Genomic DNA, 24,126 nt, shown 5'->3' on the forward strand with positions numbered 1-24,126 from the left:
CTCTGTGCGATCGTACAGGGGAGAAACGACGGTGTTCGACGAGGGTCACACAGTGAGACGCACATTGATGGTGTCATCGCGTCTCTGGGAATGTTTGCGTCTCCAAGGAAACGGGACGCTTCCTTCAGCAAGACAGGCGGCGCTGGATATAGGAGGAAGATAGTGAGACAGGCGGTGCATGTAATTTTGTTTAAAATATAACTTAACTGTTTTGTTACTTATTAGTTAACACATAATTGTATCCAGGGAGTGTGTTTTACATAAAATGATAACGTATACGTGAGCATGAAACGCCATTGTCAGATTATACATACAATTTAAAAGAAAACGTTTTGGGACGTTGTACGTGTATCTCGATAGTACAATTAAATGGCAGCTTTTATTATAAAAATTTGCAATACTACAACACAATTTTGCATACTTTTTTCTTATTTAGCCATTAATAAATCTGGTGCTTTACAGGTGTGCTTCGTACTGTGAGCAAATATACTAATTATGCGTGTTGGTAGTAGCTAAAGCTATGTATAGTTACGTGATTTTAATGGGTAAAAAGTCTAATCAAACTTTTGATATTGTTTTATTGTTTAAACAGAAAAAAGAGACTGGTTTATTTCTGCCGAACCATCACCATCACCTGAAACATCAAGTTCTTGTCATTTCTCAACAGTCGTCCAAGAAATATAAAGCATGCCTCTGAAAGTAGTGGTAGAGCTCCAAATTCATGCGGTAATTATTTTCTGAATACTATCGTAATTGTTGTGGATTTTTAAGTTTAAACATTTTTTATTGATTATTTAGAAATATAGCACATATACAACAGGACAGATTCAAGTATCGCTTACAGCTCGTTGCACATTTTGTATACACTGATTCGTTGCTGTCGGAGAATGAGTGTTATTATTGAATCCCTATGGTTTTGAGTGATCAATGGCTCTCCACAATAAAAATCTAACATGGTTTGAATTGATCCGCATGTGATGTAATTGGAACCTATAATATGTGCAAACAGTTCAGGAAAAAATAATTGAGAAGTTAATGGTGTGGACACTAAACGCCACAAAAGTGCAATAATTCTGCAAAATGTTATAGGTCTATAATACTACCTAATTCATGGCATACAGTTTAAAACTTTTTGGGGGCTGCAAGCTGAGCCTTTTTGAACTTGTAACAAACAGAATAGCAGGGTTCACATTAATGGTCCTGTTGTGGTGTACCTTGTTGATTTAAACATTACTGCCAAACTTGAATAGGACTTGGCAACCAGGAGTTCAATAATAGAAAATCTAGAGTTTTGTTTTAGATTTCATCCTAATAAGAAATGCTGCTTGTCATGGAATGCTGATTTTTTTGTGTGTAGTTAAGTATGCTTAATCTGTATCTTTCTCATTTACACAAAACAGGTAACCTGTCCTGGTGTATTCTTGCCAGAAAAAGGTGATCTCTTTCTGAACGTCTCTCTAATGGGCCTGTGTAAGGAGACTGGATGTCTTCCTGCTATATTTCCTCTGTTGTTTCATGAAAAAATGAGATTTGAAAAGGTGAGAATTGTTTAATATCTTTTTAGATTTATTATTTGTACTAAATAAGAATTCTAGCTCCCAACAGAAACCGATAGTGACTATTATTGTGTTTACCCCAGCAACTCTTGGTTGCGGGGGTGTAATCTTGAGAAAACACTGAACTGTCACATTCTCAGCATTTTTAGTTCACTGCAGTTATGTGGTGATGTTGCCAATGGAGGTCCCCACAAAAGTGTAACTCACACACACACACACTCATGCTAACACACACACATACTCACTAACATTCATTCAAAAACACACAGTTACATACTCAAGATAACACACACTCCTTCTCACACACACTTACACATTCATGCTCACACACAATCACACATAGAAATTCATACTCACACCCACACACATTCATGCTCACACACAAACACATTCATACTCTCGCATGCTTAACACATACACATGGGCCCCATGTCTCACTAAGGATCGCTATGTGTAATGTAATTAATAACATCTGCAACTTAAAGTGAAACTCCCATTTTTTTAGCAGATTAAAAAAAATTGCTGTTTTATAGTTTTTGCGTAATGTTTTGAAACAATTGTATATTAGCTATTTGTATGTGTTTGTATCTTGTCCCAATCTACCAGACAAACACTCAGACGCCTTATAATTCCTGTAGTAAATAACATAATGGAACACTCTGGCAAATGAAAGTCTAGGGAGGAACAGAATTTATTATCAATGTCATATCAGCGTCTTGTTTGAGTAGCAAAAGTTATCCCAAAAATGACATCACTGAGAACAAAAGCAACCTCCAGGTCTGTACATAATGAAAGTTTATTGGAACAAAGTGAGATAAAACCATGATTTTGTCAATGCTATCTTACATAACTGTATATAGCACTGTATTGTATGCTGAAGGAGATTTTTATTCCATGGTGCCTCTCCTTTAAACTTTAGAGCAGCATTTATCTCCCCAGTCTCATTCACTGTAACATTTCTGGTTTATCGCTTATACCTAATAAGCCTCAGATGTGTTATCTAACAGTTATTTTCAGTTCAGATTATAAAGGGTGTTATCAGAAAGGCTACTTTATACTAATCCTTAAAGATAAAGGTATTTCAAGTTACATTATTTGAGTGGTAGTCTTTGCCACTGATAGATTCAGTCTTCAGAAGGATGAAACTAGGCATCCTACATTGCAATTTATTGATACTTGCATAGCATGACATTTGCACTTATTATGACCTTGTTTATTTCATTGAATACAAATGTAGTATATAGTGTTAGCAATAAAAACAAACCTAGATTGTCTCCTACTGCCTCACATAGATTGTAAGCTCTCAAGTGGAAGGCAGTCTTCTCCATCCATACCAGTATGTTTTAAATGTGTGTTTATGATGTAATTTGAAATTGTCAAACTCAATTATTTTCACTGTCCCCTATTGTAACAGTGCTACAGAATCTACTGTCGCTGTGTAAATAGATGTAATGTAACAGCCCTCATATTAAACATACGGTACTTGGAGAAAAATAACCCATCCCAGGGGTGTAACGAATATGATGCACTGTATACACTTCAAATATAAAGATGTTGGGGTGAGGAATAGAATAGCCACTGAAATGAATAACGGATATCTGGCAAACTACATTGAGTGTTTCTTCCTGCTAGATTGTAAGCTTGTTTTAGCAGGGCCCCTCGTCTCTTTTTCTATCTGTAGGTCCAAGTTGTTATGTGATGCACTTTTTGTCCTGTCCTGAAAGAAAAGAAAAGGCCTGAATATAAGATAACCCTATTGGAAAAGAACTAAAAACACCATTTTGCTTTTTATTGCTCTCACACTCTCTGCACTCTCTGCTCTCTCTCACACTCGCTGTCAATGTCTTATTGACAGCGTCCGTGTTTCTTGTCTCCCGAAGCACTTCCGCAAAAGGGTGGAGCCTCTGGGCACACCTTCTCCCCCTGATTGGAGGAACAGGGGAGAGGCTGTCTCCATGGCTCCACCCTTTTGCGGAAGTACTCTGAGAGGCCAGAATAAGATTATTGGAGAAAGAGAAGCGTTTCTGCTTCTTTCTTTCTCTGCGGGACTATCTGCATTATTCTGGCCTCTCTGAGTACTTCTGCAAAATGGCATAACATTTTCCAACTTTTTTGTTCTTTTTGCATTTCTTTGCAGGTTTTCCGGCAAGCCATAGACCCTGCTGAAGTAGCACAGCATCTGGAAAGTATGTATACTTTATGGCTGGAGTAAAGCAGAAACAATGCTAATTACTTGTGGCTTGCTTTCGATGTGTTCTGAGTACACCAATCTATTGATCTATCTGTATTGACTAGCGTACCAGTTGAAGGAACTCCCCTGTTTATCACAGAATTTTATGCCTAACCTCAGAATACACTATAAATAATACATCAGAAAGAGTACAGACAACCATAAAGCACATACAGCATGGATATATATCTTTATGTGTGTGTGTGTGCTAACTACTAATTTTAGCTGATATTAAGGTGCATTTAATAAGGCGTATGTCTGTAAAGCCAAGTGTGTGCTAGAATGTTTGTGTGTACGGGCAAATGTGCCTTTGTGTGTGTAGGGCCAGGAGTGTGTAATAGCAAGTGTAGATGTGTATATTGGCAGTCTATCCACAGTCTTCTATTTCTGTTTTGAGAATGTTTTGAGCCTAAAAGGATAGAATGGTGCATTCTGGTATAGTTTAAGGTAAGGGAGTTACTTATTTTATTGTATTGTTTGAATTTTTTTAAAACAATGATAGTAATTTCCACTAAATCCACTGAAATCCAAAATGTGCGTTATACTCAGAATGGACTGGCACCTTTTGGCCCCCAATGCAATCTAGCTACATTCACTCACACTCTATATATATGTCAACTTACCTTATTTGCTGCCAGCCTACCCCTGAGTGTACTGCTAAGTAAGTTTTATGTTAATTTACCAAATTTAATCTGTAAATTTGTGAAATCGCATAGCCATGTGCTCTAACTAATTTCTCCTCTGCCTTTTTATTGCAGATCATACAGCCACATTTGAATTAATCCAACTTACACACTCAGGTAAAATTAATTTTGCAGAGTCGTACGTTACACTTTCAGTGCTAACAAATAAAAAAGACAGATCTTCACCAAAGGCTGCTGCGGTAGACTGACAGGGCGTCTTTTAGGCTTGTTTGCAGGGTGAGTCCTGCTTTATTGGAGAAGCTGCATACTTCTGGAAATTATCTGCAGAAATTGTCTGCAGCCATGCATTCGCCTTGCAGTGCTGCTCAGCAGCCATGCATTCGCCTTGCAGTGCTGCTCAGCAGCCATGCATTCGCCTTGCAGTGCTGCTCAGCAGCCATGCATTCGCCTTGCAGTGCTGCTCAGCAGCCATGCATTCGCCTTGCAGTGCTGCTCAGCAGCCATGCATTCGCCTTGCAGTGCTGCTCAGCAGCCATGCATTCGCCTTGCAGTGCTGCTCAGCAGCCATGCATTCGCCTTGCAGTGCTGCTCGGCGCAGATACTGTAGAGATTCAGTTTCTCTATCGTAAAAAGGCACTATACCCATCATATGCACTTTAATGCACATTATAGCTCAGAGGACCCTCTAAATTAGATTCTGCAGAAGCCCACCATACGCAGAGAAGGAGCACCTAGGTCCTAGCAGAACACTTTCACTGACTGGACCTAGTTTTTATTGCTCCTTCTTTTTGATGGCCCTATGTAGCAATATTAGTTAGGGTATCTGGAGATATGGAACGCGTATTGATTAAATTACAGAGGCATAGTTCGATTTTATGCTTAGGCTTTAGTCAGGGACTTTGGCGAGAGTCCTTGTTTAGAATATATATTAACCTCTGCTCCTCTGTTTCTGTTGGATTTAGGAAAACAAGCGAGAGAGGCTGCAGTGTACTGTGTACCCTTTTTTAATAAAGGACCCATTTATTTGCTCTGCACATTGTTTAAATCATTTCATAATTATGGATGAATATATCCCACCCATAACAAGTAATTTTCTCTTTTTACAATTGAAAAGTTGCGTTTTAATTTGCATTTTAAACAGAAAGGGGGTGGTGGTGATGTATTTTATTACAAATATTCTCACCAGTCATCATTTGGCATATGTCATCTCTGTATGAAAAATATTTGTATAAACAGGTAACCAAACAGACTGTCTAACATGTGGAAGTGGTTTGTACAAAGTACCTATAGGTGTTCAAAACAAATTACTTGTAGAAATTGAAAAAAAGTTGAGTGATGATGGTCTTCTTATGTCATCAAAGAGATCAGAAATGTGGATGGGCATTTTGACCCAAACACAAGTTCATCTGTTGCTTTAGGCATACCCTAGACACACTTCAAAGCTTGCATAAAAGGTACATTTGTTTAATTTTTGGCATCTGTGTGATAGCTACAGACACAAATTAAGAACATGAAGCTTCTTCATATGACATCTGGCAACCATTGGCACACTAACACATCCATGATACCCAGGGGGTATTACTGATCAAAACCATGCCAATGACCCTTTACAAAGGGTGAGAGGGAAGGTTCATGACAGCATATGTTACATGTTTCTATTACATTCTTTATTTCTGTACACTTGAACAACAGAACATTACTTTTTCAGCTTTTCCAGCGATTGTCTAATGCAGATGTCCAGAAACCTATCATTTGGCTGCTGATCTAGTATGATGTAAATGTCTTATTGACTTGTATAATCTTTGTCAATAATAATAATTTGTTGTTGATTACCTTTTATGTGTAAAGGCTTCTTATAGTAGCTTATAAGAATATGAGACGTGTGCAATAAGAATCAGTAAAAAAAAGGTTAAACATAAACATGTACAAATGCTGACATGAAGCATGCTGGAAGTTTCTATATAAGATGTTTGTTATACAATCTTTCTGCAGTTCCTACAGCTCCGTGATAGTTCTTTTTTATTTTTGCCTTTTGACAAATGTAACGTATGTATACATAAAATAGACAGGATTCATATTTTTCTCCCAACAATGTTATTTCAACACAACAAAATACAAAAAACATATGGTTCAAGTTAAATCCTCTGGATTGTAAACTCGTTTGAGCAGAGCCCTCCTCACCTGATGTTTCTGTAAATCAAATTATTATGTTATATACTATTTGTTATGTCCTGTTTACCCACTGTACAGCACTATGGAATATGACGGCGCCATAGCAAACAATAAATAATAATCCTGAACTTGCTATATAGTAGTAGCTGATCCAGACTTGTGCACTAGGTGGCAGCAAACCCCTGCTCTGCTTCCATATTGTTCTCCAAAACAGTGGCGTCTAGAATTCCAACTAACTGCGTTTTCCAGCTGCTTTCATTTTATTATATGCATATAGCAGATGTTCTAATAATGATTTTTGCTCCTGGAGATGTCAGAGATTTTTTTACCCCAGGACAAGATACTTCAGCACTTTTTTTTTAAGAACTTGGGGAAGAGTTGCAACCTTAAGTTTTGTATAAAACATTAAATAGAGTTAGGTACAAGAGACAAATCATTTTACGAGCCATTTCTCTATGGTTCCCGGGTCATTGTGTTGCATGATATGTTATCGGGGGTGATTTATAAATGGGTCGCCCATGCAAATCGGTAATTGCGACATCTCTGGAATAAGAGAGAATCGTGCTAAAAAGTAGATTGGGAATGAAAGAACGCATAATCACAAAGCATAACGTGGGACGTGTGTATTAATCCCCCACATCAAAAGTGTCAGTAACTCATCCACAAGTTTAAATATAAAGAAGGAGATTTCACTTATAGGTATCATTAAGCCACATCACATTTTTTAAGTGCCTGAGGCACCTTTGGAAATGACCCTCATTGTCTGTGTAACTGTTACCTATTGTGTTTTTCATAAGCCGCTATCAAGTGCTTCGAGCCCTGGACAGTTTTTGATGCTTCTGAGGCAGAATCATCCCCACTATCAAACAGTGAGAGGGATAGTGGAGGTCTTTAGATGTCACAACTATGGACAATCTCTCAAGAGAAATTATGATCCGAAGTAGCAAAAGTGGATCAATCAACAGATACATTGACTTCTTTTTACCACTGTGCTGAGGAATTGGTCTTTATACATAAGCGGCCGCGTTCCCCTTGTCAATAGCTCTGGGGTTTAATCTGCAATTGTCAGACTGACTAACCAAATGTCTTCTATACCCCGAAATCCTGAGGCTAGATTTACTATAGTTAATATACGTAAAACAGGACCATTGTTATGCTAGACACAATGGGGGTCTCTTATGTATCCTAGGGCACAGTTTTTCTGATGAAGTGGCTTGCCCAGTTTTAAGTTGACTGAGAAACGGAAGGGGGCAAAATGCTGCTCCCTTGCTTGGAGAAAGTTCACACTGACCCAGGGAAGCAGTGGTTGCAGGGTATGCTTATCACCATGAGGAACATACTTGTTCATTGGATCATTCACTGCTTGCTAAGATGATGAAGACCACATTTCAAAGTAATTAACCTCCAGTAAAACTTTGTTTAGTTATGAGGTCACAGTTATTGTGCAGAACATCACTGTTTTATGAATTATGAGGTTTAGTTTATAATGCCATTGGTGGCCAGGAGTCAAAAAAACAAAACAAATAGGCAGCATAGTATGATGTCGCCAGCTAAGAGAGAGTCATTTAGGATTGTATCAGTCTTGATGTGTCTGTATGTTTCAGATTTTCCTTTAATGTCCATAAGGGAGCTGGGCACCAGGAATAGTTCCCTTTTTTCATCAGAGTTTTGTTTTTCTTTGATCTTGGGCTTTAAGCCTTTGTCCATCCTTCATCCTGTCTCCTCGTGCTTTTTTCCCCCCTTTAATTGCCCTGTTGTGTGCCTTATAATTGCAAATCAAAGGGTCTTGGAAATTTGAAATAAAGAGACATCAAAGGGGGTCCTGATGATACAAGACGTTCCTATACATTAAGCCCTCGATCAACCCAAACACCATGTGAAAAAAATCACATTGAAACCACCAAGTATGGATTATCAGCATGTCTCGATTGTCTATAGATTGTCCATTGTACAGTGCTACGGATTATGATGGAGTTATCTAAAATAATAAATAATAATGTCTACTTTATATTAATTTCCCCGTATTTACATATGCCATTCCCTTCACCCTACAGCTGAAGAAGTACTAGCGATTTATGACGAGAACAATCGAGAATTCCTCTTTCCTGAGCCTAAGCTGGCTCCTCCATACCCAGGAGTGGACCGAGAAGTACTAATGAAAACGGCCCCTGGCTTCCCAGTGAGTAACCCTCCTGCTCCGAATTGTAATACACTTATGAGAGACACATTGGATGTATGGCTTTATGTGATATCATGGAAAGAGTGTTAATTGTTAACCTTACCTGTGCAGCTTAGGGTTAACAGGCTCCAGGATACAAAAATGGCTCTTTCACTCAATAGATGAATGAATGCAGAATACATGCATAAACGAAAGAAGAATGAAACCGAGCATTCCTTCGTCCCTTCATGCACTGGGAGACCATTAAAGCATTATACCTGCTTCACAACGCGTGGGCTGATATTCTGATCCATGACAGAGTCTGTTTCACTCTTGTGATGTGTACAGTTCGGGGTTAATACATTAAGTTATGTGATACTAATAATGCAGTCCGCAACACACTTATGGTTTAAGCCTAATGTTCCAAAGCAGACTTGGTCTATAACAAACCGTGGAAGTGTTTTGTATCTGTTAGCAGGTTATTATCAGATCATTTTCAGATGAATTATCAGCATTTCAGACTGCCGACTTGCATATCTACTTGTGTTTAACAATATCCTGCAATTGTTCCTCCTCTTGACCTGCATTTATATCCTTATATCCTTTTATGTGCGCGTTGATATCCCACGTTATTTACTGCTCTCATTTTTCCCCTTTTTTTCCTGCGGTGTTTTCATTTTATATAATGGCAGTTTTTGTAAGTGGTCATAAACCTCAGTCATACCATAGTCAGATATTATGGTTTGGTGGTTTATGAAATGAGATTTTAAATCATTTGTGTCTTTGCGTATTGGAAAGGCAGTGGCTGGCTATGTGACCTTTCTAGGTTAAGACCTTGTTTCCAAGACTTTGTGTGCAGATGTTTACATGCATCGTCACTTAACGACTTCTCAATTTTGTGTATTAGTAGACATTGTAGTACAATTTTGTAAACTTGCTGTTAATGTATATTATGAAAGGAATGTAAAAAAAAAAATTGCAGGGCAAAAAGGATGGGGGGGGGCGATCAGGAGGCAAATAGCCCAATTTTCCTTTGCCACATTTGGTCTGAAACTTGAAAGCGGAAGATTTTACACAATATTCACAGATGATTTTCCATACTATTTTCTTACTCATAAGAATTGGAATTAAGTTGACTGCACATATGCATGCTATGCGTTGTTGTGTTTCCAGTTGTTGGACTTATTATAGCTACTATACAGCAGCTATATGTTCCATTCAGTAGTAAATTGTCTAAACATCAAGTTCTCCGTCAAAAAGAAGTTTTAGCCACTTTTCCCATATTACGTACTTTGTGCTACTCCATGTTGTTTGAGACAAAATCCCCTTTTCCATCTGACATTGGTAGATTAATTGGGATTTTATCTTTGCCCATATTATTACCTCGGAGGATCTCCAATTTCTGGCTATTACGATTTTTATTGCAGTCAATAAATGCAGTAGGAATTGGGTGTCTTTAGTTACGAGATTGGGTAAATTTAAGTGGAGTAATGCTCTTTCTGGGGTCAACTTCCAATGCGGGCCAAATTTATTGACTAATCTGTTTGAGACTTTTAACCATAATCTTTTTATTGGCAAACAATTCCACCAAATATGCATCATGTCTCCTTTTTCCGCTCCGCATCTCCAACAGTTTGGCAAATTGTTAGGAAACATTTTTGTTAATAATGTGGGGACCAAATACCATCTGTTCATAAGCTTATATTGAAGCTCATTTAAGTTTAGGCAGTGTATATACTTATAAGTTAAGTTTAAAGCTCTGTTCCAGTCTTCATAATTTACTTTAATATTTAAGTCTTTCTCCCACTTGGCTAATGCTGAAGAAATATGTTCGTTTTTACAAGCCCTAATCAGTTTTAGCGCTTTTGCTAATAATTTTCTATGGTCGGAGCTTTCCACCAGTTGTTTAAAAAGAATTTGAGCTGCCAGACCCTGATTCCAGTTTAGGGCTTTTGTCAGAAAACTCTTAACTCTTAAATATCTAAAGCATTCACCAGTAGGTAAATTAAATTCCGCTTGGAGTTCATTAAAGGACTTTAAAGTATCTCCATCTATCAAGTCCTCAATTAAGATAATACCACTCTGTATCCAGTTAGATAGATTTAGATTTTCATTCATGTTTTCTATAATAAGGACTGGAAGGCTATTTATCAACTTATCTTCAAGTCGAAGTTTGTTTTTCACACAATGCCAATTTCTTAATAAATGTCTCAAAACCACGCTAGTCCCCATGTCGGCCACTTCTATAGATTGCTTGGAGGAGGTCCAGAACAAAGTCCGCAAGTCTCTACATTGAGATCTTCTTGGTAATTCCCCTCTATACCATGTCTCTTGTGCGGCATTAATGTTTTGTGTCCGTATGGCTTGGGCAAGGTACAGCAGCTATATGTTATTCAATTATCAGTAACTTTTATTTGTGTTGCAGGGAATTGCTCCTAAGGTAGAATTTTCTTCCAGAACAACCATCAAAGAAATTCCATGCGATGTTAAGAAAAAATGTCGTGTGAGTTTAATATTGTTTCTTTGTGCAGCATTTGATTAGTTTTGCCAGTAATGGTTGTTTATTTAGTGAACATCCAGAATGTAAGCCTAGTTAAGGTTTATCCACTAAAAGAAGAGTTCATAGCAGAGCTTGCAGGAAAGTTGTGGTTTCCACTGCTTCACTTCACTATTTAATGGGTTGGTTCAATGATTTAACTATACATTACACAGGACCAGCCAAGATCTTCCTGCAGCAGAAGAAGGCCACTGGAGTTGGCCTTCCATTACATAGAGTGAAGTTTTGGAGTTGAAAGCGCTCTCCAGTCAACTTTCCCTTAATGAATAATCCCAATTGAGTCCAACCTACTCAAGATATCCTAGAAGACATTGAGCCATGTGAAGGCAAAATAACCCTTTTTGAACTCATGACATGTTTTCCTTGAATATAGCATTTCTTCATAGTTCCATGGGCGTTCAGAATAACCCCTTACACAAAACATTTACATTACTATTGCCCTAGGTATTGCATTCTTAACAACCCTTATCTGACTTGTACATGGGATGAATTTCCCCTGCAAAGGCCACATAATGATCTTTAAATCCAGTTAGCACCCACGGAGAATATACCTTTGCTCTGCTGTTCACCAATAATAAGATGAGCACTGGTAAACAACATCTGGAGACCGATCTATCCCATGTATGAATCATTGCGTCAAAGGTCACACAACTATTACTTGTTTTGAACGCATAGAAACGTTCGTATTGTTAGCCTTGACACATCATAAGTATGCAGAAAGCACACATGAACTCATTTGAAACTCCTCCTCTGTTTTCAACGCATCATATAACTAAGCTTTTTGATTTATTAGACTTAAAATGCAAGCCTTGAAAGCGAGCTAATTATTGTCCAGTGAAACAGTTTTACTAATGTAGAACTGTGAGAGATGGACCAGCCACAACGTAACTCAAACGGTTTTATTAAGATTACAATTCGTATACCAAAAAGTATAAAACGGTGTGCTCCAGGTAAGCTAACAATGTCACTTCATATTACAATGCACTGCCTAGATCTAAAGTATATTTAGGAAAGTGCCATTCAGCGTCTTTAATGGCATCATACATGCGTTGAGTTTGGCCAGATTACATTTAAACTATGGCTGAAAGCAACCTGGAGGTCCCTCTGTGGATAAACCTCATGTAACAGACTGACATCAAATATAAATAAAACTAGGGGCGCTGTATTGATTCAGAAGAAAAAGTGCAGAACACTTTAACTTTAAATAAATATAAATATATGCTTATAATGTATCTCATGTTTTACCATAGTTCTCACAGGCAGAAAGATCTTTGTCAAAATCACCCAGAAAATCGAGTGGTCATAAGAAAAAAAGTGGCTGTGCCAAGAAGGCAGGGAAACGTTATGACAGTCCTACGCAGTCATCGAGATGTCGATCTCCATCCCCTTACACCAGACGGCGCATTTGCGAGCTTGGCAAGGACAATCAGCAACGACTTGCCCATTTAAACCTGGGAAATTTTGAATTTAAGTCTGGCGCTGAAGCAAGACCACCGTTTGTAGTAAGACATGTAAGTTTTTGATTCTTACTGCTTCCATAATCAAGCAAGTATGTTTAACCTAAATGCACATTTGTAGATACTATAAAATCACAAACTTAAGGGTCTGTGTCTGTCAACTAATGTTCAAACATGGATATTTGGTCACATAGGCTTTTAGTGTAACCCTAAGTCTCATAATAAAGAGATACGATAAGCCTTCTACCTTCCATCTTTACCCTACAGACATCCAATGGGAACTGGCAGATGTGCATTGAGCTCCACTGGCATGGATTCCATATTGGTTTATGCACTGGGGATTAAGGGTTCAGGGTTATGAGATCATAATACTTCATAAAAGCCTGCTGGGCTTTGATCTCAGTCCCCTTATCCCATGTAGCATTGCCTCTGACCTGCATATAGAGGAGAGCCAAGAAAGCGTCACTAATAGCCATTTACTTACGCAGAACAAGAAATATTTGAGAAATATTTCTGGAAATGATTTATGTAACAAGGTTATCATTTCCAAGTGTCATAAAACTGTATTAATTATTTACTCTTCTGTCATTACACACCTCCATAAAAGAGATAGCGGAGTGTATCTCAATCAGGTTTCCTTTAGAGATAGTTTTATAGTATGTACTTAAGAAGCCAGGCATGTGTAAGGATTCACTATACACAGGAGGATGAAATAGAAAGGCTAATTGACACTTTACGAAAGGAAATATAGCTTAATTTTACCCCCTCAGCTGCATGAAACAAAAATTATATATACACACACACACACACACACCGGCATCTGCAAAATATCCTCCCCATCCATCTACTCCAATACTGCATTACCTCCTCCCCATTACCAACCTTTGTTGGCTCAGGAGAGGCAAATGTTAGTTACCCATTAATAGGAAAAATTATATGGGACCAAAAAATGATGAGGGGTGCAGATGTGTGTGTGTGTGTGTGTGTGTGATATTTTGTCACATCTTTTTGTCGCAGCATTTTTTTCATATATACTCTGTTTAGCATATGGGCATGTTTTCTACAATAAAAGATGACAGGAGACATCCATAGTGCAGATTTATGTAAAAAGCTAATTTCTGCGCAACTTTTAATAAATACACTCACTGGAATTAAAAAATACAGAGGCATGTACTATGCCACCACAACCCAAGTCTATAACTTCAATTCTCATAGAGTTCAGCAATATGGCTGAATGTAACATCACGTGAGTTGCAGTCTAGAAGTTAATTTTGTGTAATGTATTTCTGTGATGTACAGCAAATATTCTGAGATAAAAAGAGGGTTTTTAGAGGGTGGTATAAAAGGGACATAAAGGCTTGAAACCAAAATAGGACCCCTGGCACTTTTGCAATAGTTGGCGCTTGGAGTGCTGTTATTGCATTTCTCATGATGTTCGGCAAACCAAATGGATCATTCCACAGCAGCTGCACTACCGGTCCATGATAATATAAAAGCTAACCCTTGGTACTCCAATTGTCGAGTGCTCACTTTCTCATGATGCTTAAGATACCAGACTGGCTAAGAGTATTAACTAACCCTAGCTGCAATACATGTTTGAAATAAACTACCTTGTGTCTGCCGCATGGAAATTTTCCCTGCCCAGGCAGGGACTCTGTGCCTGTGAAGGAGAAGCTGCCAGAGTCAGATCAGCATATGTGCTATGATCACTCAGAGTAATCTTTAGATTTCACAACAGTTCAATGATTTCCTGATCCAGGGCCGGCCCAAGACAAAATGCCGCCTGGGGCGAAGTTTAAAATGCCGCCAGCCCCCCATTATCTACCCTTCCTCTCCCTGCCGCCCCCCCATTATCTACCCTTCCTCCCCTCCCCGTACTTACCTTTCAGCAGTCCTGCGGTGAGTCTCCCTGCTTGGTCTTGGTGCGGCTTGTAATGCTGAGCGCCGGAAATGACGTAATCTTCCGGCACTCAACATTACAAGGCGGCACCGAGACTGAGCTAGAGGGCTTTCAGAGGAGAGAGTGAGAGGCGCCGAGCGGGTACTGACAACTTGGTAAGATAAAACCACTCGGCGCCCCTCTCTCTCGCTTGGGGCGGCAAAAGTGCCGCCTGGAGCGGTTGCCCCACTTGGCTCCATTGTCGGGCCGGGGGTAGATGTGCATAACTGGGGGGTAGGTTGCCAAATAAAAGGAAATAAAAACAAAAGCATTATTTTTCTCAATCATAGCTTTTAGTAAATATGAAAAAAATAGTTGACATGAAGTAATATTTACTAGTAAGTACGGTAACTTGTGTGGGTACACTAAATGGGTGAGGAGAAAATTACATCTAAACACAAGCACGGCAAAAGTGTTAAAACAGCATGTCTCTTAAGGGGTTAAAGGGGAAATGGGAGGGGAGTGGGGCATGTCAGGACCCCACAACCTGGAAGATTCAAGTGTTGACTCAGGGAACCTAAGAAGCGACGCTTATCCTGGAGTTCTCCGGGCCAAACCCGAAGAGTGCCCAGGTATGTTTATAGTTTTATACTGTTTTTTTTAAGGTCAGTGTCAGTTGCAACTTTAATAATTTGTCAGTTTTCAGACACAGGCTGTGATGCTGTTGCACTGTTCTGTGCTCAGTCTTTATGACATCATGTGTTTTGCAGCACTGAACATTTGTTCCTCTGCCAGTTAGTTGAGAGGAGCTGCCACTGTCTTGGATAACTTTATATTCCATTTTGCGAATTCAGTTGATATATTCTTCGGAAATATGTCTTACTGGACACTAATTGATTTTACCTGTCCTGTACCATATATCGCTTCGGGTTTCATTAACAGAATTGATGACGGGTTTTGCTGCTATGAATGGCAGTCTGTCATAGTGAGTTGCTTTATTGGAGAAAGTGTGATAAACTTTACAATTAATGATGTGAGAAACATCGAGAGAGATAACAGACAATCTTCAATTCAAGAGTTGGAGGAGAATATAGGAGAATATGTCCCTGGTCATGTTTACTCTGATGCTGTCCCTCCACCAGAGGAAAGTGAAGAGGACACGGGAGAAGCCGTCTCTAACATGATCATTCCAGAGTACGTTGCTGAAACTAACGAGGAAACACCATCTGATAACACCATTTATACCAATGCTGTTCCTCCACCAGAGGAAAGTGAAGAGGACACGGGAGAAGCCGTCTCTAACATGATCATTCCAGAGTACGTTGCTGAAACTAACGAGGAAACACCATCTGATAACACCATTTATACCAATGCTGTTCCTCCACCAGAGGAAAGTGAAGAGGACACAGGAGAAGCCGTCTCTAACATAATCATTCCAGAGTACGTTGCTGAAACTAACGAGGAAACACCATCTGATAACACCATTTATACCAATGCTGTTCCTCCACCAGAGGAAAGTGAAGAGGACACAGGAGAAGCCGTCTCTAACATAATCATTCCAGAGTACGTTGCTGAAACTAACGAGGAAACACCATCTGATAACACCATTTATACCAATGCTGTTCCTCCACCAGAGGAAAGTGAAGAGGACAAAGGAGAGGCCGTCTCTAACACAATCATGCCAGAGTACGTTGCTGAAGCTAAAGGGGAAACTAGACCTGATAACACCATTTACACCAATGCTGTTCCTCCACCAGAGGAAATTGAAGAGGACACAGGAGAGGCCATCTCTAACACAATCATTCCAGAGTCCGTTGCTGAAGCTAACGAGGAATCTAGATCAGATAACACCATTTGTACCAATGCTGTTCCTCCACCAGAGGAAAGCGAAGAGGACACAGGAGAAGCCGCCTCTAACACAATAATTTCAGAGTATGTTGCTGAAGCTAACGAGGAAACTAGATCTGGTAACACCATCTCCTCCTCTGAAGCAGATCATAACAGCTCACCTACTCCAACCCCAAAGGTGAGCAGACGACAGAATGTGTTGGAGAGGCTGGCAAATTTTTTCTTTAAGAAGACCAAAAATGGAAGACAGCCAGCCACAGAAAAACCTACAAAAGGTTCCCACAAATACTCTTGTTTTGGAGGAATGTTTGGAAAGTGAAAGGTCTGGTCGAATTCGATTAGAGAAGGAAAACAACAGAAGAAGAAAACAACACTCAGATACTTTACTTAACTTTGACCAGAGTGATTCAATGTATACTGTTCATTTGTATGTAATAAATTAATAGTCCTGAGAAAAAAAGCATATGTGTGGTAAAAGTTTAAAACATATTAGAGGAGGGTGAACTGAGTGTATTGAGTGTAAAGGTGTGCGAGGGGCCACTGGGGCCAGTTTGCTTTACCTCACCCCACACCTGGAGGTCCCAGGCTCAGCGAATTGAATTGAAATGGTAACTCTCATGCAATTTCCTATCTTTTGTAAGACCCAGGGCTTTTTTGCACCTCAAGTCCCAGAGCAATATTACCATTGTCGGTTCAGCGACCCACCCCCTTTCCTGCCCATATAAGTGTACCCATATAAACTGTATATTGTTTTTTTCAATTAGAGAGGGCTTTCTTTTGATACCATAATTACATAACTAGCTGAAAATTTAGGATGAGAATTTTAGTAAAAACTAGCTTAAATTAAGAAAAAACAGACCATGCGCGTTATCAATTCCACATTTCGCTTTAGTGGCCCTATGCCTCATTTGCACCCCCTAATTCTAAATACCCCCCCATAAAGGTATATATATATATATATATATATATATATATATATATATTTTCAACCCAGAGTATCTCATCAGGGGCATTTGGACATTTTTCACGCAGCCATTTGAACATTAATCACTGCCAAAGTTGTCTGTAGCAATAATTTCCTGCTCTTTTTTTCAGCAACTTTGTTGCAAAATCGTTTAGCTGCATCTTCTGATTACGGAAATACCTCACATCCAAAGTTTTATTTTTCCTTCCTAGAGGGCCATATCCATCCCTTACAGATAGCACCCTATAGCATAGTATTTTTCATACTCATGGCTTAACGGGTTTGGGGGTTTTAAACGAAGGCAGGGGGTTATACCTTTTAGATGTTGTGCTATTCCAATGGTATGTAAGTTTTTCTTTTTTATTATTTTTAATTTATTTTATTTTTTATATTTTTTATATTTTTTGGAATCATGAGATCACACACACAGGTATAAATCAAGAAATCAAGTCCCACGAGTGCCGGCAGCTATTCTTGGAACATATATATATATATATATATATATATAATATATGTTAAACATGAATCGATTCACGTTAATGATCCGAACTTCCCATCACTAATAGTCATACCAATCGGCGAGCAAGCGAAAATCTATCCTTATAACCAGGTCCGGCCCAAGGCAAAATGCCGCCTGGGGCGAATTTTAAAATACCGCCCCCCCTTTACCTACCCTTCCTCTCCCTCCATCCCTGCCGCCCATCCATTATCTACCCTTCCTCTCCCTCCCTCCCTATTATCTACCCTTACCCCCCCCTTGTACTTACCTTTTAGCAGTCCTGCGGCAAGTCTCCCTGTTCGGTCTCGGTGACGGCTTGTAATGCTGAGCGCCGGAAATGAGGTAATCTTCCGGCACTCAGCTTTACAAGCCGGCACCGAGACCGAACAGGGAGACTCACCGCAGAGGAGAGAGAGAGGGGCACCCAGCGGGTACTGACAGCTTGGTAAGCGAAAACCACTCGGCGCCCCTTTCTCTCTCTTTCGCTTTAAAAAAAAAAAAAAAAAAAGGGCTTGGGGTGGCAAAGTGCCGCCTGGAGCGGTTGCCCCACTTGGCTCCATTGTCGGGCCGGCCCTGTCCTGATCTTGTACCCATCTACCTCATCGTTGTTGCTTTACAGGGAATAACTTGATGTATTGTTTACTTTCTTTCTAATTAACATTAAATTATTACTTTTTCATGTTGATGGTTCTAAAAATAGAATATACATTCATATTTTAGAGCTTTTCCAAGGAAAACTCTGATTGCCTTTTGGAGTCAAGAAGGAATGTTTCTTCCTAAGTGGCAAATTTTAAAATAATAGCTTAATTGTTTAACATTCGTTTGGATCTTTTGGTATTTTTTCAACCTAAATTACTATGATGCTTAAAAACAGGGTAATGTATCACTAATAGAAAAGTTTCATTATTTAAGATACTATATGTGGTCATTAATGCTATGAAATAATGTGCTGACTGGTGTACTTTAAGTTTGGATTGCCTGACATTACACATGATGCTTGACCTCCTATTGTTATATGCGTAGTTTAAATGGGTATTGTTGGGGATGTAGTTCCAAAACAGATGGTAAAACTACAGTTAGATAAACTTATATATTTGAATAATTTTAGTCTTTTTTGTGTGCCTGGGTACTCTCTGGGTTTTGCTTCTCCGGGTAACGATGGGGAAACTCTGGCCACCAGATCGGGGTTGCCACACTCCCCACTCCTCGTCCATTTCCCCTCCAAAAATGGTGTGTGTCCCTCAACATCAGCAGAACTCCCCACAATGTCGGGGGCGGGGGACTGCCCATTGACGTCAGCAGGACTACCCAATGACATTCGTGGGACCACCCACTTTTCCCTGAAGAATTGATCAGCTTTGTTCTTAGAGCCACTGACCTAAAAAGCAGCCGTACTCTCAATAGTGGAAAAACTTGTCTTGTCCATATAGGTTGACCACTCCAAACCTGTGGGTGAGAAATCTTCACTTCAGATCAAGTCTCCAAAGACAAAACATCGTTCTAGATCCATTGATATACTGAATGAACCACCGTTAAGGCGAGGTAAATATATTTAACATCTACCAAAGTACATTTCTAAGCTTAAATCAACTATTATTTAGTCTTGCAAGAGAAACCCCGTCTTTTTATTATTATCACCACATTCCAAATTAGTTTTCAAAGATATTGTATTGAGTATACACAATGTCACTTATATGAGAAATAATGACTTTTCTAACTAATTGGAAAGGAATATTACACTTACAATAATAAGCGGATTTTTGTCCCAAAGTCTATCCTGTCTATCCTATATAACACTGCTTGTCGTAAGCAATAGAATGACTCGGTCTTTATCGTCCAGCCAGACACTCTGAATAATGATATGGGGAAACCTTGTCTTAAAACTACATTACATGGTAAACTGCATCACTGTGTAAAACCCTGTATTTAATGCTTAGAAAAATATTTGGTTTTCCATTGGACATTGCTTTTAAAGTTTACATTTTATTTACTTTACAGCTTTGTCCTTTGACAGTATCTGCAATGAAGAAGATGAAGAAAAGGTATGTTCATGTGGTATAAAGAGGAAAATATAGGCTGTGGGTAGGCTACAGATAGCAGCTATATACTAAGCTCAAAGTATCGGTTCTTCATTGATCAGTTCTTCTTGTTTGATCTCGGAGATATCAATTTAAAAATCAAATGCCTGCCCCAGCAGGTCATAGTTGTGTACATTTGTCTTGTAGACCTTTCTATGTCTATCTAATACCACTCAAATAAAATATTAGTTCTGCCTAATTGATAAGAAAGCATGAATCAGTATAAATCTGTATCTTAACAATCATGCATTGCACGTGACAAATGTACAGAAAAATACATAAAAGTCAGTGACTCCAGCCCCTTCATTCCAAGATCACACTCCTGTATCCTGTTTATGGGGAGCAGGTCAAAAATAATTTTTACAGTATAATGAGAGGGGCAAATGACATTATTTTCCCATACTCTCGGGTTAGTACAATAATGCCTGTCATAAAGGTTTAGTCAACACTACCAAGAGTATACTTCAAAAACTATTGCTATTACATATATAGAATATGGTGTTTTAATGCATTCCAGCTTTGATAAGGGACATTACGATGTCAATCAATCTTTTGTTAATACACCCTCAGGGTTGAACAGATTTATGCAAAATTGTATAGATAAAGAAAATAATGTTAACGCATCGTTGATTGTGTTATCGTTATGTAACCTCATATGTAAATTGCCTACTTTGGTGTATAATTAGTTTTGATATAAGATGGCGTAGTGAATATGACAGCAGCATTACTTCCAGTCTTTATTCAGATTGCACCCTTTGATGCTGCTCTGTAAGACAAGTGTATGGCGGCTGTAAAGGCTGGATGCTAATGAGGTTCAAACTGGTTTAGGTTGTCAGAAAAGGTTAGAATTCAGAAAAAGCTATGTCACAGAAAAGTTTCTGGTACTAGCTAAGTCTTCTTGGATGCTAAGCAAAATATCAATACCCTAGTAAGTAAGCACCAGTGAGATTTATTGACTCTTGAAAGCAACCTTTCAAAATGGAAATTACCTTTAAGTGTTACTAAAAGCAAATATCTCGGATAATCAGAGTTTTGTAGATTCTGATAAGCGAAGATCTACAAGGAAAAACATATCTTTTGAAGATCCAGACAATGCTAAGAGTTCTCCTTATCAGTTTCATACACTTTCCTTGAAGGATGGAAGTACAAGTCCAGTTCAAACACGAACTTCTCTTCATGAAAGGTTAGTTATGTCAAAATGCATTCTGTTGTACCTGATTTGGATATACAAATATTGTGAGAAGTACCCTTTAAGTTAATAAAAAAACACACAGTAGTAGTTCTTAAAAAGTATCAGAATAAAAACACAAACTAATTAGGAATAGTTAATAGCGCCATTAATGCATTCAGCCCTTCGATAAAAGGTTTGCAGTGTAAATATCACAACAGTGTAAAAAAAAAAATAAAAGAAAACTTTAAAGTGTTCTCAATTTAAGATAAATTATTAGAGTAGAATGTGTTTTAATCATTCCAATGTTATTATTTAGAATTGATGACAAGTTTACTAACATGGACAAAGATTTGTAACTGTTCATTGACTAGTATGGATACTCTTTGAGCTACACAGATTCTGTGATTTTGTGCCTAATTTTATATGTTACTGTATATCCCTGAACTAAGAAACTTTTATTTGTGTTACCATGCAGTGTCCATTACTGTAATGTATAGTGTGCAGCAGTGACAGAAAGCATTTAAAAGAGCATATGGAGTGCTCCAGTCTGCCTATTAATGCATAGTACATAATCTGTCTATGACAACTATAGGCCCGATACACAATTCAGACTCATGTCTGCTTTCAGGTTATGTGTCTCCTTTTTACATTATAGGTTTAAATCTGGACAAAGCACATGGGAGTTAATACACAACAGAGTCCGTAGTCTCCTATCCACTCACAGCGCCAAAGAAAAACTGTATTATGTGAGTATCAAAATTAGGGATGCACCGATATATCGGTGGCTGAACTATATGGGCCAAAAAGGGCATTATCATCAAAATGCCGAAATAAAAAAATGGCCGAAAATAATCGTCCGCAGGGGCCCTGCTGCTTACCTGTGTGTTGTTCGCACAGTCTGCGAGCAGCATCTCTTGTACTGGCCAGGGGAAGCAGGAACCCAGCAGGATCACGTGAATGCACCTCACATTACTCTGCTCTGTTCCTTCTTCTCCTGGGGGCAGGACAAGATTAGTTGTTCACACAGAGTGTGAATGAATGAGAACCTGTGAATGATTAGTATCTTTAAATGAATGTTTGTGAATGAGTAAATGAATGAGTGTGTGTGTGTGATAGCATGGATGTGTAAGTGTGTGGGGGTGAATAGCATGGCATAGGGAGGCTGTAATCACACTCCTATCATGCCCAGCATGTACTGGCTGCCTGGGCATGATAGGAGTGTGATTGCTGTTAATTGTCCAATTTTGGTCTGTTAATCACACTTTTATTAAAACCTTTTTAAAGGTGGGGGGGGCATTCTTGGCTTCGGCCGAGTGAATGCTGAATTTTCAGTTTCGGTCCAGAACTTTAATTTTGGTGCATCCCTATAAAATGCATATTATATTACTACAGCATCAATAATAAAAATGTGAACGTAGACACGTCCCACATTACTGTAGGTTCAGTTTTCATTTTTTTGTAGAGAACTGCGTAGAGAAGTGCATATAGGGTATTCTGTAGAGCCTCCCATCCATTTCATGAAAATGTAATTGGACCATGCAGCCAATCATATGTATTAAGGTGGATTGTCCCTTTAATCCGCTTTTGGTGCTCTTCTTATCATGCAGGTCACTAACAGACATAACTTACAGCTTACAAGGTATTGTTGCAACAGATGTTGTAAAAATGTTTCTCTCTAGAAACAGAGTCCAAATGTTTTTAGTATACCTAGCTGTGTTTGTCTTGTTTGCGCGGGGTTCTATGTAATTTGTAAACTCTACCAAATTTCTTCTCTCTTAGGACATCTCTAAGGCTGAAGTAGATCACATCCTTGAAAGATCTTTTTTTTCTAATACGTCAGCAAACAACAGTTTTCTAAAGAAAACCTTCTGACAGTGAGTTTTTTCTGCTGCCGAATAATTTCTAAATATTGATCCCAAATATATTTGGAAAAGTTATCCATCGAATAGAGATGCATGATTTCAACAACTCAGCGGCCAAACAGTCTTAAGAATACTAGTTTAAGTATTTCATATTGTGGCAATAGAAGTTTACCAAAATTCTTTAAAAACAAGTTACCACTTAACCAAGATGTTTTTGAGCTACACTATGCTATACAATCATGCCTATATATATATATATATATATATATATATATATATATATATAGTATATATACATTCTCTAGTTGTTGCAGAGCAACTGATAGCACTATAGTTTATCTCAGAAAAGCGTTTCACTTGTATGTTTTCTTTGTTTCTTTGACAGATGGTGCTCAGTGAACATCACAAGAAATACAATTCTGCAACTGTTTGTCTTAATTCACAACTTCACGGGTTCATAATAAATGAAATGCATTAGATATGCAATTATTATGGTGCATGCAAACTTTATTTATTTCTGTGTGGCAGTTTTTTTTTATTGACTTAATTTGTTTGTATTTTATCACATACATTTTTCATTAAACTAAACTACCAATATACATGATCTTTTACTTTTGTAAATTAATTATCAGCACATTAATATGCAAGTAGTGGTGCTACTAAATAAGCAGTTTAAAAAAACACTTAGGACCCTCATTTACATCAAAGTATTGGGGGAAGAAAACTGTTCAAGCACGATATAGTATATATTTCCTTCTGTTACATCCATAAAATGTTTTAAAAACAATATGGGGAACAATATGGGGAAGTCCATACAAAATTATTTTCCCCTTTAGCATAAAATATAGTGCAGCATACAATGTGTTGGTTGGCATTGACAAAAAAATATATTTTATTTCATATTGTTTCAAAAAAACGTCCTTTATCTCCAGGCTTGGATGCTGCCATTGTCAGACACTTGATATTTGGATGACTTTAACTGCCCAAACACCACACTGAGTTAATGTTTTATGACAGTGATTGCAAAATCCTTCCTGTAGACTTTTCAGGG

General features: G+C 38.4%; 1 protein-coding gene across 1 annotated transcript; it reads left to right on the top strand.

The window, feature by feature from the left end:
- Positions 1-6: 6 nt before the first annotated feature.
- SPATA6L (spermatogenesis associated 6 like) lies at positions 7-23,580 on the top strand. Its single transcript, XM_053466138.1, has 14 exons — positions 7-180; positions 593-726; positions 1,401-1,538; positions 3,694-3,742; positions 4,545-4,586; positions 8,657-8,781; positions 11,186-11,263; positions 12,568-12,828; positions 19,395-19,506; positions 19,963-20,006; positions 21,071-21,225; positions 21,869-21,959; positions 22,993-23,087; positions 23,461-23,580. Exons 2-13 carry the CDS (start codon positions 688-690, stop codon positions 23,083-23,085), a joined length of 1,227 nt encoding a protein of 408 aa, XP_053322113.1. The 5' UTR covers positions 7-180; positions 593-687; the 3' UTR covers positions 23,086-23,087; positions 23,461-23,580.
- The last annotated feature ends 546 nt before the right edge of the window (positions 23,581-24,126 follow it).

Source organism: Spea bombifrons, chromosome 1, assembly GCF_027358695.1.
Source record: "Spea bombifrons isolate aSpeBom1 chromosome 1, aSpeBom1.2.pri, whole genome shotgun sequence".
NCBI lineage: Eukaryota > Metazoa > Chordata > Amphibia > Anura > Pelobatidae > Spea > Spea bombifrons.